This window comes from Protomyctophum parallelum (assembly GCF_964188405.1).
Source record: "Protomyctophum parallelum genome assembly, chromosome: 22".
NCBI classification, from domain to species: domain Eukaryota; kingdom Metazoa; phylum Chordata; class Actinopteri; order Myctophiformes; family Myctophidae; genus Protomyctophum; species Protomyctophum parallelum.
This window is the reverse complement of record NC_139714.1, coordinates 26698764-26712592: the sequence shown is the minus strand read 5'-3', so window position 1 is coordinate 26712592 and position 13829 is coordinate 26698764. Positions and strand designations below refer to the sequence as shown.

Sequence of the window (13829 nt, the reverse complement as noted above, 5' to 3'; positions counted from 1 at the left end):
GGACCAGTTAGGTTAATAAGACCAGGAGCACCCTGGACCAGCTGATCTCTGTGAGTAGGACCAGTTAAATGAACAACACCAGGAGCACCCTGGACCAGCTGATCTCTGTGAGTAGGACCAGTTAAATGAACAACACCAGGAGCACCCTGGACCAGCTGATCTCTGTGAGTCTGACCCGTCGTTAGGTTAGGTCTCTGGTTCAGCATCGAGTGGAAGTTCAAACTCTAGTCCAGCACTTCTCAAACAGTCTCTATTCCAGTGATTTCCAACCTATGGGGGTGTGACCGACTAGTCACTACCCAGGGCAAGGAAGGCAGGAACACAGGGCAGCTTTCTTAAGTAGACTGGTTTATTCCTCCATGTGCAAGGAAGGAATAACACAACATATGACACTTTACACAGGAGAGGCGATAGCTCTCCACTGCCCGGACCGAGGCTATCTCCTGAGTGGAGAGTTTGTGGAGATGACAGATTTTCCGAAGGTCCAACTCAAGAATGTGTTTCTCTGTGCTGCCAGACTTACTAAAGAGCCGCGGACGTTTTCGGCTGTCGGACAGCTTCTTTTCCGGGTTTTTAAGACAGCTTCTTCTGTCCGCGGCTGTCGGCCGTTTTCCGCTAAACGCTGACACTCTGTACGTCTGTACGACTCTTTACCACCAGGTGGAGTCGGAGACCGCCTTGACGGAGCTGAAGCTGAGCAACGCCACCGGTCGTCTGGTCCAGCTGGAGAGAGAGGCGGGCCTGCTCCGACAGAACCACCTGGAGAGCGGCCGGCTGGCTGACGGGGCCGGACGGATCACCGAGCAGGCCACGAAGGATGCCGACACAGCCCAGCAGGTACAGTGGCCACGCAACGCCCCTGCATGAACTCTGGGGGAAATGTCTGGGGAAATCAGGTCTGGTCATTAATCCAGTGTTGCTTTGACCTGAGATCAGATTCTAAAAATGTCTTCTACATCCTGACAGTTTTCTGAAAAAGCTATGTTTCTGTGTCAGTGGTTCTTCGATTCTTCAAAAATAGCAGACCTACAAGCTCGGTGGCACGCTATAAGCTTGTAGATCTGCAATTTTTCAATAGCTAAAGCATAACATAATGCTAACACCTAAAGGGGTACCCGCCGAAAATGGGTTAAAGGATAATTTCAGACTAGAAGGCTTTCTTACTTTTATTTGTAGTTGTTACGTGCCCACCAAATACAAACTACAAATAAAAGGTAAGAAAAGTATGGAATTCTCCTTTAAATTTCAACACCATCTATTTGGTTTGGTACACACTCAGAGTTAAATTGAACACTGATCATTTTATTTAAAGGTATATTCAGTGATTTCACTTAATTCAAATATCACTTATTTTTTTGTTTTGTTGTGATAATCCTCCCTACTATAGAGTGTGCTGGCCATATAAGGAGTTCCTCCCTGTCCCCAGTTAACCCCTGGGGGTCAAAAAACCGTAGGTTTCGTTTTTGACTCTCTATCCTGATTGGACGAAAGGCTGGGTCCCACAGCCAAAAACGAAACCTAAGGTTTTTTGAGTGAAATCACTGAATATACCTTTAAAAGAAAAAAACTGCTGTTACAGGACTGGCTCGGGTTCCAGTTAGTTGCCTGTCGGTTAAGATCATGGCCCGTATCGTAAAGTCTGGATTTTTGTTGGCGAGGTTGACCACCGCTCCGGTGGTGAGCTGACCACCGCTCCGGTGGTGAGGTGACCACCGCTCCGGTGGTGAGCTGACCACCGCTCCGGTGGTGAGCTGACCACCGCTCCGGTGGTGAGCTGACCACCGCTCCGGTGGTGAGGTGTATGAGCCTTTACTCTTTTTACCCCAACTCACTTGGACTGAATAATCTGAGTTGCCAGGGGAGTTGTGTGCAAACAAAAGTGACATTTGTTTTCATCAGGTCAATAAAGATGGCGTGTGTGTGTGTGTCTGTGTGTGTGTGTGTGTGTGTGTGTGTGCAGGAGTTTGACGTGGAGGTGAAGGATAAGTACATCGTGGTAAAGGACCTCGTGGAGGACAGAGGGGAGGTGGTTCAGGAGGCCAGACAGAAAGCAGAGTATCTCCAGCAGGAGGCCAAAGTCCTGCTGCATCAGAGCAACGAGAAGCTGCAGAAACTCAGAGGTATTACATTCACACACACTCAAAATTTGTGCTGTGCATTTGTTTTCTACGAGCTTGTAGGTCTGCTATTTTTGAAAAGTCGTGAAAATGTAGTGCAAATCTTTTAATATATATTATTTCAGAGCAAACGTTTTTAACTCAAACCTTTGCTCCTGAGAGGGGTCCCTGGAACAACATATTTTCAGATGGGTGTCGGTGGCCAAATACAGATAATCTTGGGGGTCCTCGACATGAAAATGTTTGAGAACGAATGACATAGAAACATGAGGTTTTTCAGAAAACTGTCAGGATTTAGAAGGCATTTGTAGAATCGTTCCCAGGTCTAAATGGGTTAAGTGGTTAAAACCCATTTTGGGGCGGGAACCCCTTTTGGTGTTAGCATGTTATGCTTTAGCTATTGAAAAATAGCAGATCTACAAGCTCATAGCGCGCCACCGAGTGGCGCGCTATGAGCTTGTAGGTCTGCTATTTTAGAAAAATTGAAGAACGACTGACATAGAAACATAGCTTTTTTCAGAAAACTGCCATTTTCAAACAGACATTTTTAGAATCCGATCTCAGGTCAGAATGGGTTAATGTGGTTAATTGCACATACATATTCATGCACACACGCACTGTGACACACAGACACAAACACACACACACACAGTTGTACCTGGAACGACGACGCCCTGTCCTGTCCTGTCCTCCTAACCATGCGTTGTCCGTCCTGCGTTCTTCTCAGAGCTGGAGAAGTCTTACGAGGCCAACCAGCTCACCCTGGAGGAGAAGGCCGAGGAGCTGGTCGTCCTGGAGAGAACGGTCCGCCAGCTCCTGGACGACATCAGCAAGAAAGTGACCCTCTACAGCACCTGTCTCTGAGTGACCACCAGAGGGCAGCCATGGGCCACTTCATGACCTCACCGTTACTGTCACTTATATATACTGGACATGTCTAGTTACCACAAAGTGCTAACAATGTTGACATATAGAGCTCCGAAGTCCTGACGTCACTCCTCCTGCTCGTACCCCCTCCATTCCCCTGGTGGAGTCATTTCTCTATGTATGGAGAACAACATCATTTTAACATAGTTTCTTATAAGCGTTGTGGTCCAAAAATAAACAAGCCGTCTCTGCGTTATTGTCAGGGAGGTGTCTCTGTATCGTTTGGCGACAGTCAGTCACTCATATTTGATAGTTTGTTTCAGTGAAAATGTAACTAATTCAGTAGCAGAAACAATAGCGTTTTCTCTCAGTCAGTTGATTCTTCATATCCATATGAGTGAAACGTCCTGGATGGCATGTTTTTTTTTCAAACACAGTTCTTATATGAGGCGATCTAAAATCCCCCTATGGGGATTACAATGCAATAAATAGTATATGAACCTGTGGATTTGCGCCCTCTACCAATATTGACGTCAGACTTCGGTGCTCTATTGCACAAGAATACTTCTCCTAAATGTGACATGTGATGTTGACAGGGAAAATGTACAATGCCAACGTTTTTTTTATAGTGCCAGAGAATACAGTATTGTGATCAGATATAAGCTAAGTATATTATTGGGCTGTCATACCCAAGACCAAGTGTGCAAATAAAGTACTAAAAAAAAGTAAATGAGTAAATCATAAAATGTACTATAAGCTATTACAGCATGAACGTTTCAGTTTAAATATATGCACAAATGACTGCACATACATGTGATTGAAGTTGTCTTTTCTAAACCTACTAAAAAAATGATCTAGCCCAAAAGCCTATATTTCTTTCCCGTCTCATTTTGGAGTTAAATTAGGTCATTAAATCTAGTTTGTTTCTTGTCTTGTGTAACTTAAAACCTGAGGGAGTGCATGGGATGTCACTGCTTGCTACCGGCGCCGTTTCCTTGGTTTGAAGTCCAAGGGATGGATTGCATCGAGTGACCGGCCGCGTTTAACTTCTAATCCTTATGTTCCACTCGAGTCCTACATGCACAGGCAGGGTCATAAAACATTAAACCATTTTGGGCATTTATGTTATGCTTTAGCTTTTGAAAAATAGCAGATCTACAAGCTCGTAGCGCGCCAATGAGTGGCGCGCTACGAGCTTGTAGGTCTGCTATTTTTGAAAAATCGAAGAACCACTGAAATAGAAACATAGCTTTTTCAGACATTTTTTTAGAATCTGATCGCAGGTCAAAAATTGGTTAATCTGGAGGATACAGATTAGAAATATTGTACAGAAGAAGAGAAAGACTTACAGGTTGTAATACCAACAGATTTATTTGTCAAAATAGACCTACTTCAATATATCTCCATATTGACAGACATTAAAAGGACAAAAATAATTCTAACAAAGTAAATGTTTTCCATGTGTGTATAATAGTTCAAATAGGCATTTAATTGCAGTAGCAGCAGCAGCAGCGGTTCAACGTGGTCACAACATACTCTGATCACAGGCTCCATTGTTTCAGCGATTTGACAAATTCATTACAAACAAGCCTGTAAACAAGCCTGTAAAACAACAAGCCTGTAAAAAGTGCTTTTTTAATGACATTTTTCAAGTCATTAATTTATGGCGAAAAGACAAGAGCGAACCTGTTGTAAGGCGTATAATAATTATGCACAGGTCTCGATCTCTCCGGAAGACGTTCCACTCTCTCTCGCCGTCCGCGGTCGTCTTTAGTCCTTGCTGCGAGGCTTGTGTGGCGGCGAGGCCGCCTCCATGGGGGCGGAGCTGGGCACGTTGAGCAGCTGCCCGCCGTGGATGCGCTCGTTGACGCGCAGCTGGCAGCCGTCCTGGAGCATGCGCAGCGCGATGCGGGCGATGTTCTGCGAGTCGTCCAGGCCCGAGTGGGGACGGCCCTCGTAGGTGAGGCCCAGCTTCTCCAGCATGGTGCTGAGCTTGGTCTGCGTGCGGGGAACCTGGAGGACCCACCGTTTAGACATTTGTTAACCCATTCAGGCCTGACGTCAGAATTACAAAAAACTATATATTCAAAGATTTGTGCCGCATTTTTACGATTTTTCTAAAATAGCTGACCTACAAGCTCGTAGCGCGCCACTCGGTGGTACTAAATATATAGCCTATATATATATACCCTAAAAAAAAGAATTGGAACAAAAGTTCTCTCAACTCTTTTATGTAGTATTAGGTGTCCTTAATAACATACTAAAAGTTTAACAAAGTCTGACCACCCGAAAGGTGTTATTTTCAAGATGGCCAAAAAAAACATTAAAATAGCCTAACTCATTATTCACCCTAGACCCAAGTACTTTTTGTGTCTAACCCTATGTTTTTGGGGCATTGAACTTGTCCAAATGGCAGAGATACAAAAACTTTTAGTATGTTATTAAGGACACCTAATACTACAAAAATCAGTTGAGAAACCTTTTGGTCCAATTTTTTAGGGTCAAACAATATTTTTACCCGCCTAATGACCATTTAGAGACGCTGACAAATATAAAGTCATGTAAAAGCGCAAAATAAAAATCCCACCTTGTAGAAATTCCCATATGATTTTCTTATGTTTATCCACTTCTTTGCAAACTGTGGATATCTGATCCGGCTTACACGGCACTGGATATTGAGGAACTTGCTCATATCCCAAGATCTACAGTAGGGAGGACAGAAAGAGAGCAGTGTGATCAACGTTTAGATCTAGATCTACGGAGGACAGAAAGAGAGCAGTGTGATCAACGTTTAGATCTAGATCTACGGAGGACAGAAGGAGAGCAGTGTGATCAACGTTTAGATCTAGATCTACGGAGGACAGAAAGAGAGCAGTATGATCAACGTTTGAAAATAAGTTGGTACATATTTGAAAGAATTATTGTTCCTACTAGAGGAGTTGTGAAAGTAGAAATATAATGGTTCCTACTTAACCCAATCTGACCTGAGATCAGATTCTAAAAATGTCTTCTACAACCTGACAGTTTTCTGAAAAAGCTATGTTTCTATGTCAGTGGTTCTTCGATTTCTCTAAAATAGCAGACCTACAAGCTCGTAGCGCACCACGCGCTATGAGCTTGTAGATCTGCTACTTTTCAATAGCTAAAGCAAGAATACAACTCTAAAAGCCCTGCACTCTAGTGAGGCCGAGTCAACGTGGCGCTTAAAATCTGTGTTTATTTCCAGGTCTTAATAATACAAATCTCACCCGTCAGTCAGAATGGCATATTTGTACTTCGTTCCGAGATCTCTCTCCTGAAGCCACAGTACAACTCTCTGAAGGACCTCTGGGAATGTGTCGGCTTCGTCCACCATGTTCTGTTCAACGCAACGCAGAGAGTTCTTAGTAAGTCAGCTAGCTAGTTGCAGGTATTGTGAAATGACATATGTGACCAGATTTGACTGAGAGACTGCCATCGCACAAATTCCAGCTTTTCACCAGAGGAGAAAAACTTTTTTTTTCAAAAATGAGTTAATAGCACAGGCAGACTCTTCACATACTAGTCTAGAGCATGTCTGAAACAAGTGTCAGAGCTGAAATCGACATGAAATAAATGCTTAAACATGTAGCTATAGGTGTAATGTTGGAGACCACAGAAGTGAACCTTTCAAGCCTGTTTTCTCAACTCGCTGTTTCTCTGCAAGACATTACTCTATAAGCCATATCTCCAAAACTGGTGGGTCAAACTGAACAACCAATGTCAATTTGAAGCTATGCTTTCATATGACAAAAATCACAAAATCCAATGGCAGTCCCTCAGTAAAAATTTAGTCACATATCATATCACTAAGTCAGTTGGCTAGTACAGGTACTGTGAAATAACATATCATATCACTAAGTCAGTTGGCTAGTACAGGTTCTGTGAAATAACATATCATATCACTAAGTCAGTTGGCTAGTACAGGTACTGTGAAATAACATATCATATCACTAAGTCAGTTGGCTAGTACAGGTTCTGTGAAATAACATATCATATCACTAAGTCAGTTGGCTAGTACAGGTACTGTGAAATAACATATATCACTAAGTCAGTTGGCTAGTACAGGTACTGTGAAATAACATATATCACTAAGTCAGTTGGCTAGTACAGGTACTGTGAAATAACATATATCACTAAGTCAGTTGGCTAGTACAGGTACTGTGAAATAACATATCATATCACTAAGTCAGTTGGCTAGTAGCAGGTACTGTGAAATGACATATCATATCAGGTCCACACTGATTCAACAAACACGGTCCCACCTGTGTAATCCCCGTTAACTTCACACAGAAGTCTGAGAGTGTCGGGTTAACCTCTGGCTTCACATATTCCCGGAACGAGTCCACCTGCACAGAGATTGAGAAGGAGAGGTTAAGGTCGCCATCACAGTTCACACCAGAAAGCCTTACTGCCATTAAAACGAATCCTGCTGCACATTGTCCCAAAAGTGTGCTTCGTTTGGCAGGTGTGAAGGCCTCATTCGAATCAAAGAAAAAACTTCGCCAAAAAAAAAAAAAAGGGGGGGGGTTTCGCTTCCAATCGCACTTGCTTTCGAATCGGTGCAGGTGGGAATGCAATCCGCAGCAAATAAAGGAAATGAAGCAAACAATGTGGCGGATGAATGAGTAAAGTTGGAGAAGCGATATTTTACGCAGCGATGAAGTCCCCTTTACCGTCACACACACACACACACCAGTCCCCGACGGCCGACGACACACATGCATCCACGTTGTTAACTATTAGAAGCATTATTTTAACACCATAGATTTCACTGACTGTTCTCTGCTGCGTTTCCAATTGCTGCGTCAGTGTGAAGGCAAACGCAGCAAATTAAATATGCAAATAATCCCAACAACTTTTCCGCCCATTCGCATCGAGTCTACCGAAGTATGTTTTCAGTATGTGCTCCAATCACTTTTTTTTTAATACATAATAATCATCCCACTCACGATCTCCAGCGTGTGCGTGTTGATTAGAACCATGGGGAACTCGATGATCTCGTGAAGGAAGTCTGGAGGGTTGTCCTCCTCGCAGGTGGCCTCAAAGTCCACCACACAGATGTAGTCGTAGTAGGTGTCTCCTCCCCCTCCTCCTCCCCCCGCCGTGTCCGCACACAGCTTCAGCTTGTTCTTCTTGTAGTGACTCTTCAACCTCTTCTTCATCACGTCCTTCACGCCCCTGGTTCACATGAACACAACGCAACACATCAGAACAACACAACAATTCATCTCTGCATCCTGGGACTCATCTCTAATAGGGGATTCACACTATGGTCCCGGGTGCGCACTCGGGACCACTTGGCAGATGTTGTGGTAGTGTGAATGATGCGTACCGTTCCCGGGAGCGGATCGCCCAACCGTCCCTGGGACCGCATGGGGGGAGGGTCTCTGGACCGTTGAAGTGTATTCAGATACGGATCGTTCCAATGTGAATGCATGCAGTCGACGAGCCAAGCGTCAACAAAAAAAACACAGCCTCTGAACGATGCGTAACACCAGCGCATTTCTCAACGCCACCCTTCTCCTGTTGAATCTGCTTATACGCGCAGCACCGCGCTGATCTTATTCTGCGGACTACACGTGGCTCTTGGGCTTTGCTTGGCACAGTTTCCAAAGTAAAACAAAATAATAATAATGCTAAAGTAGAATCCATAGCAAACTAATACACTGGAGCACAGAACTGACTGACACAGTGAATAGCAGGCAGGCTGACAGTGAAGTAGTATAACGGCAAAAAGCCAAAGAGGCAATGCAATTCAGTGTGTCTGGATTTATTTGAGACAATGTCGCACAGTTGATGGTCAGTGTCCGTGCGCGCCAGCCATCAAGCACACCGTCATCAGGAGGATTAAAGTGTGTTATGCGGCCCAGGCCGTAGCGTAACGGTCTGGGCACCGGACTGGTGATCCAGTCGCGGTGTGCCGCGGGTTCGACTCCCGGACCCGACACGGCCTTTACCGCATGTCATCCCCCCATCTCTCTCCCGTTTCCTGTCAGCCTACTTTCTATCCCTTAAAAAAAATCAATAAAGGCGTAAGCCGCAAAAGAATATCTTTAAAGTGTGTTATGCAAGTGTACCCGGGTGCGTTGTTGAATCTCGGGCAATGTGAATCATGGCCATTGGGGACCAGGCAACCGTATTCGGAAACGGTTCCAATGAAACGGATTCAGTCCGTCTCAGTGTGAATCCCCTATGAAAGACCATCCCTGCATCCTGGGACTCATCTCTAAAAATACCATCCCTGCATCCTCATTACATTGAAAATCTATTTACATCACTGCACAACACAACACAGACTGCAGCGCAGTCAAATTTAAAGATGAACACACAAGTTGACACAACACAACACACCTCTGGTTCACATGTTAACATGAACACACCTCTGGTTCAAGCTCATAGCGCGGCACAGAGGGCCGTGCTACGAGGTTGTAGATCTGCTATTTTTGAAAAATCGTGAAAAAAAAAAAATATATATATATATATATATATATATATATTCTTTGAATATATATTCTTTCAGAGCGAACGCTTTTAAGTCAAATCTTTGCTTCTGGGGGGGGGGGGGGGGGGTGTCCCTGAAACAACATATTTTCAGATGGGGGTCCGTGGCCAAATACAGACATTTCTGGGGGTCGTTGACATGAAATATTGAGCACCACTGACATAGAAACATGAGGTTTATCAGAAACCTTTTAGGATTTAGAAGACATTATTTCTTCAGGTCCAAATGGGTTCAGAGCAGTACCTGGTGTCGAGCTTCAACTCCTCTAGTCTGGTCCGGAGCTCGTCCTTGGTCATGCGGTTGATGTGGCCGTTGGCCACAGCGATCTCTTTGTAAACCGGGTCGCTGAACTCGCCCTTGGACTCAGACACATCCAGGGTGGGTTCTGGCTCGGTGACCCCGGGCACGGGGCATATCCTACTGCAAGGTTTCTCCTGATGAGGAGAGGAGAGAACACAGTGTTTTAGACCCGAGGCCGATTCTAAAGAAATATCTTCTAAAATCCTAAATGTTTTCTGAAAACCCTATGTTTCTATGGTGCTCAACCCTTTTCATGTCAAGGACCCCCAGAATTATCTGCATTTGGCCACGGACCCCCATCTGAAAATATGTTGTTCAAGGGAATGTAATATACTATAACCTACATAACAAAGTTAACACAATCACTCAGATAACCAGTCAGAGACTACTAGATTTGATTTCAACCATAGTTTGAGTCCTCCGTAGAACACGCTACTGTTACAGTATGATTAGTATGACTGTTACTGTATATAAATATTTGGCAGATCAGCTCCAAGCAGCTAAGCTATACACTTCGCAGTAGTTATGGCGTTAGCCTCACTACTTCTTTCCGAGTGAGTTCATGTTATTTTCTTTTCACCAACTTGACAGTACAACAAATGAGTTGAGTGCAGTGTGCAGTATGTCAATTACATATTACCACACTGTAAAATAAACATGGGCTTATTTACCACATGGATACTTGCACTCAAGCAGAGATTAAAATAGGGTGCACCCCAAAACACAGTTTATAGTTAAGGGACGCAATAAAACAACGACCTCTGCATCCACGGGATGCACTACTGTACTGTTTTTTAATTCTAGTTTATTTTGATAGCTTTAGTTATAATAATCATTTCTTCTTCTGTATTCTTTTCTACATGAATTCAATGTAACCACATTATAACCATATAAAATGAAATGGGAATTAAATTTAAATTACAATTTGTAAAAAATGGCAAAATATGACTCCTAATGTCGTTGAAGTGGGACTGGGACTCCTCATCTAAAAGACCATCCCTGCATCCCGGGACTCATTTCATTGAAAACCAGGCTATTTACATCACTGCTCAAGTACTGTAGATACATATATATTATTTATGTATTGTTATTCCTCCAAAACTAATTCTCCTTTCTGCACATTAATCCCCCATTGCTGCCATTTTTTATTGCTACACATTTTAATAGGGAATGGGGTCACTCCCTCCCTGGCACAAAATACTTTCAGGGGGGTCCACAGTTAGATACATTTCAATGTGGGGTCCTGACTGATGTTTTGAGAGTCACTGGAATATGAGGTAGAGCAGTCAGTGGTTCCCAAACTTTTCCATGTCAAGGACCCCCAAATTGACAGTAATAATTTGCCTGCGGACCCCCCATTTGAAAAGACATGCCAGGGACCCCCATATGAGAAGATTGTTACGGCTCTCTAGCAGTGATTCTCAACCCGTTTAATTTCAAGGACCCCAAGATTGACATGCATTTAGTCTACGGATCCCCAGCAGCAAAGTGCATTAGGCTATATATGGACCAGAGCTATATGTTGGGTACTTTAATAGTTCTTTGCACGAATAAAGTTTGAGGACGCACTGCCTGCCACAGTGAAACCTATCTCTGATCCATAGCCTTATAACGGCCCTGGCTACCGTTACATTATGAAGGTATTTATAGAGCTATGGACCAGAGGCTATGATGACGCAATGTGTCACAGTCTCACAATGTGTGCGGCGCGCATATTATGCTAGCATTAGCATTATTAGCCATGATGTCGTGTTCTTCTTCTCATATAGTTAATACCAACCTTCTGCTCTTCCTTCGTGTTGGACGTCATCATGCTGTTCTTCTCACTGACATTCGAGTCGTGAATATAAGTATTCTCCTTGTGCTCGTCCATTAATTAACCAACGGGGGAGTTTATAATGCAAAAAACAAAACAGAATTAGCTAGCTATAGCCTGTTAGCTTCAGATGCTATCGTTGTTTGTTACGATTTGATTTGGGGTTTTATTCAGCGCGCCAAGAGGAAGAAAACTAAAGGTATTTCCCGGCAGAATGTTGTCACAATGTGACAATAACAGAATAATGTTCTGTCACCAGAGGAGGCTGGAGAGGAAAAGGTTTTAGTGGAAAAGAAAGTTCTACTTTTTCTTAAAATGCATAGTTAAATAAAATGATGTTCAAAAAGTAAAATATGACGACTTCCGGATTCTTCTTCTTCTTTGGTATTATGGCGGGTAGCTTTTAAGGTGTATAAGAAGGTGTATACCGCCACCTACTGTCTGTACCCGGCGAGTATGTACACCAGTGGACAGTGGTTCCCAAACCTTTTCATGTCAAGGACCCCCAAATTGACACTAACTAGCCCACGGACCCACATCTGAAAATATATGCCAGGGACCCCATAAGAGAAGATTATTACGGCTCTAGCAGTGATTCAGGGACCCCCATAAGAGAATATTTGTACGGCTCTAGCAGTGATTCAGGGACCCCCATAAGAGAATATTTGTACGGCTCTAGCAGTGATTCAGGGACCCCCATAAGAGGATATTTGTACGGCTCTAGCAGTGATTCAGGGACGCCCATAAGAGAATATTTGTACGGCTCTAGCAGTGATTCAGGGACGCCCATAAGAGAATATTTGTACGGCTCTAGCAGTGATTCAGGGACGCCCATAAGAGAATATTTGTACGGCTCTAGCAGTGATTCTCAACCCGTTTAATTTCAAGGACCCCCAGTTTGATTAGATATAGTCTACAGACCCCCATTTAAGGGCATTTCTATCTCTGGGACCCTCAATTGGTTCCTCCAAACCATCATTTAGCTGGGGACCCCTTGGAAATCCTTTCCAAGGACCCCTGGGGGTCCCCGGACCCCACTTTGGGAACCACTTCCCTATACACTACTTTATTCTCTTACAATGTAAGAGAATATATTATATTATAATACATTAATACTACACTCAGGGGTGGACAACTCGATGGAGAGGGACACTATATTTCCCACACTCACTCACTCCAGAGGGCCACATTGCACACAGGTTGGAGAAAAAAATAGCCGATCTACAAGCGACACGTTTTGAGCTTGTAGATCGGCTATTTTTGCGGTATTTGAATTTAAATCCTGAATTTTTTATTTTCAATTTTTGAATTGTAATGCTGAAAAGTAACATTTCTTTTAAATTTCAAATGCCTTTTCAAATCATAGTTATGTTAACTTTAATACATTGGACATAAAAAACACTAACATTTTAATACTACTCATTTAGATAGAAGTTAAAGAGGGTCATGTTTGGAATTGTAACATGAGGGCCACATTAAGTGAAGGTGGGGGCCGCATGTGGCCCCCGGGCCGCCAGCTGCCCATGTGGAATCTGCACCCTGGCTCCAGTTGTTCCCACTTCTCTGGTTTTATGCAAGGAAGGGTGGCTTAGAATAATTACTTTCAAAAGTACATACCGCCACCTACTGCACCGTCCGGAGTATGCAGCATGTGTCTCTGAAAATGTGACATTATTACTTAAATATTTGAAACCTAATTTTATTTGATAATAGTTAACCACATTGTGTTCCTCGTGTTTGAGAAGATGGTGACTTTTCTGTTGACATTGTCAGTTTTTTTTTTTTTTACTTTTTAGAACATAGTTATAGGGGTGCATAGGCTATGCATCGAAGAATGTATTTTAATTTCAACAATCAAAGTATATCGTAAATGTAAACAGCAGCATGTGGTATCTTTTGACTTTGTATCATATTGTTTAGAAATGCACATAATCGACTGTATTTCTCATTAGAAAATACCAAAAACGCCATATTGGCAACTAATAGTTGAAAGAAAAATATTTTCTAAAAATAAATGTGTAATTTTCTCCCAGTTCAGTCAATTGCCAAGTCCTCCAAGGGCGCGTTCGGAAAATTGCGCACTGAGCGATGCAAACCAATAGACCAAGTGTGTACCTCCAGAAAACGAAAAGGCGAATAAAGCAATGCGCATGAGTGGTTTTTGGCAGCAAATTTAGTCGACTAAATCTACAGTTGATTTAGTCGA

At 43.2% G+C, this 13829-nt stretch overlaps 2 protein-coding genes across 2 annotated transcripts in view; one reads left to right on the top strand and one right to left on the bottom strand.

Annotated features, from left to right (window-relative positions):
* Positions 1-3852, top strand: part of LOC310853708 (laminin subunit beta-1-like) — a 61486-nt gene extending 57634 nt beyond the window's left edge. The window contains 3 exon segments of the mRNA XM_083758105.1: positions 661-837; positions 1961-2120; positions 2845-3852. Of these exon segments, the coding sequence (XP_083614231.1) occupies positions 661-837; positions 1961-2120; positions 2845-2981 (474 nt within the window). The 3' untranslated portion in view covers positions 2982-3852.
* A 484-nt stretch (positions 3853-4336) lies between these two features.
* eri1 (exoribonuclease 1) lies at positions 4337-11978 on the bottom strand. The gene is made up of 7 exons (XM_083794543.1): positions 11588-11978; positions 9751-9941; positions 7955-8183; positions 7268-7351; positions 6233-6342; positions 5572-5686; positions 4337-4997 (listed from the first exon to the last, which is right to left on the bottom strand). Exons 1-7 carry the CDS (start codon positions 11678-11680, stop codon positions 4755-4757), a joined length of 1065 nt encoding a protein of 354 aa, XP_083650669.1. The 5' UTR covers positions 11681-11978; the 3' UTR covers positions 4337-4754.
* Between the last annotated feature and the right edge of the window lie 1851 nt (positions 11979-13829).

Coding starts and splice junctions, on each gene's coding strand:
- eri1 (XM_083794543.1), bottom strand. CDS start 11,680: ATGGACGAGCACAAGGAGAATACTTATATTCACGACTCGAATGTCAGT. Junction 8,184..9,750: donor GAGTTGAAGCTCGACACCAG/GTACTGCTCTGA, acceptor CATGTGAACCAG/GGGCGTGAAGGACGTGATGA. Junction 5,687..6,232: donor TATGCCATTCTGACTGACGG/GTGAGATTTGTA, acceptor TCCCTACTGTAG/ATCTTGGGATATGAGCAAGT.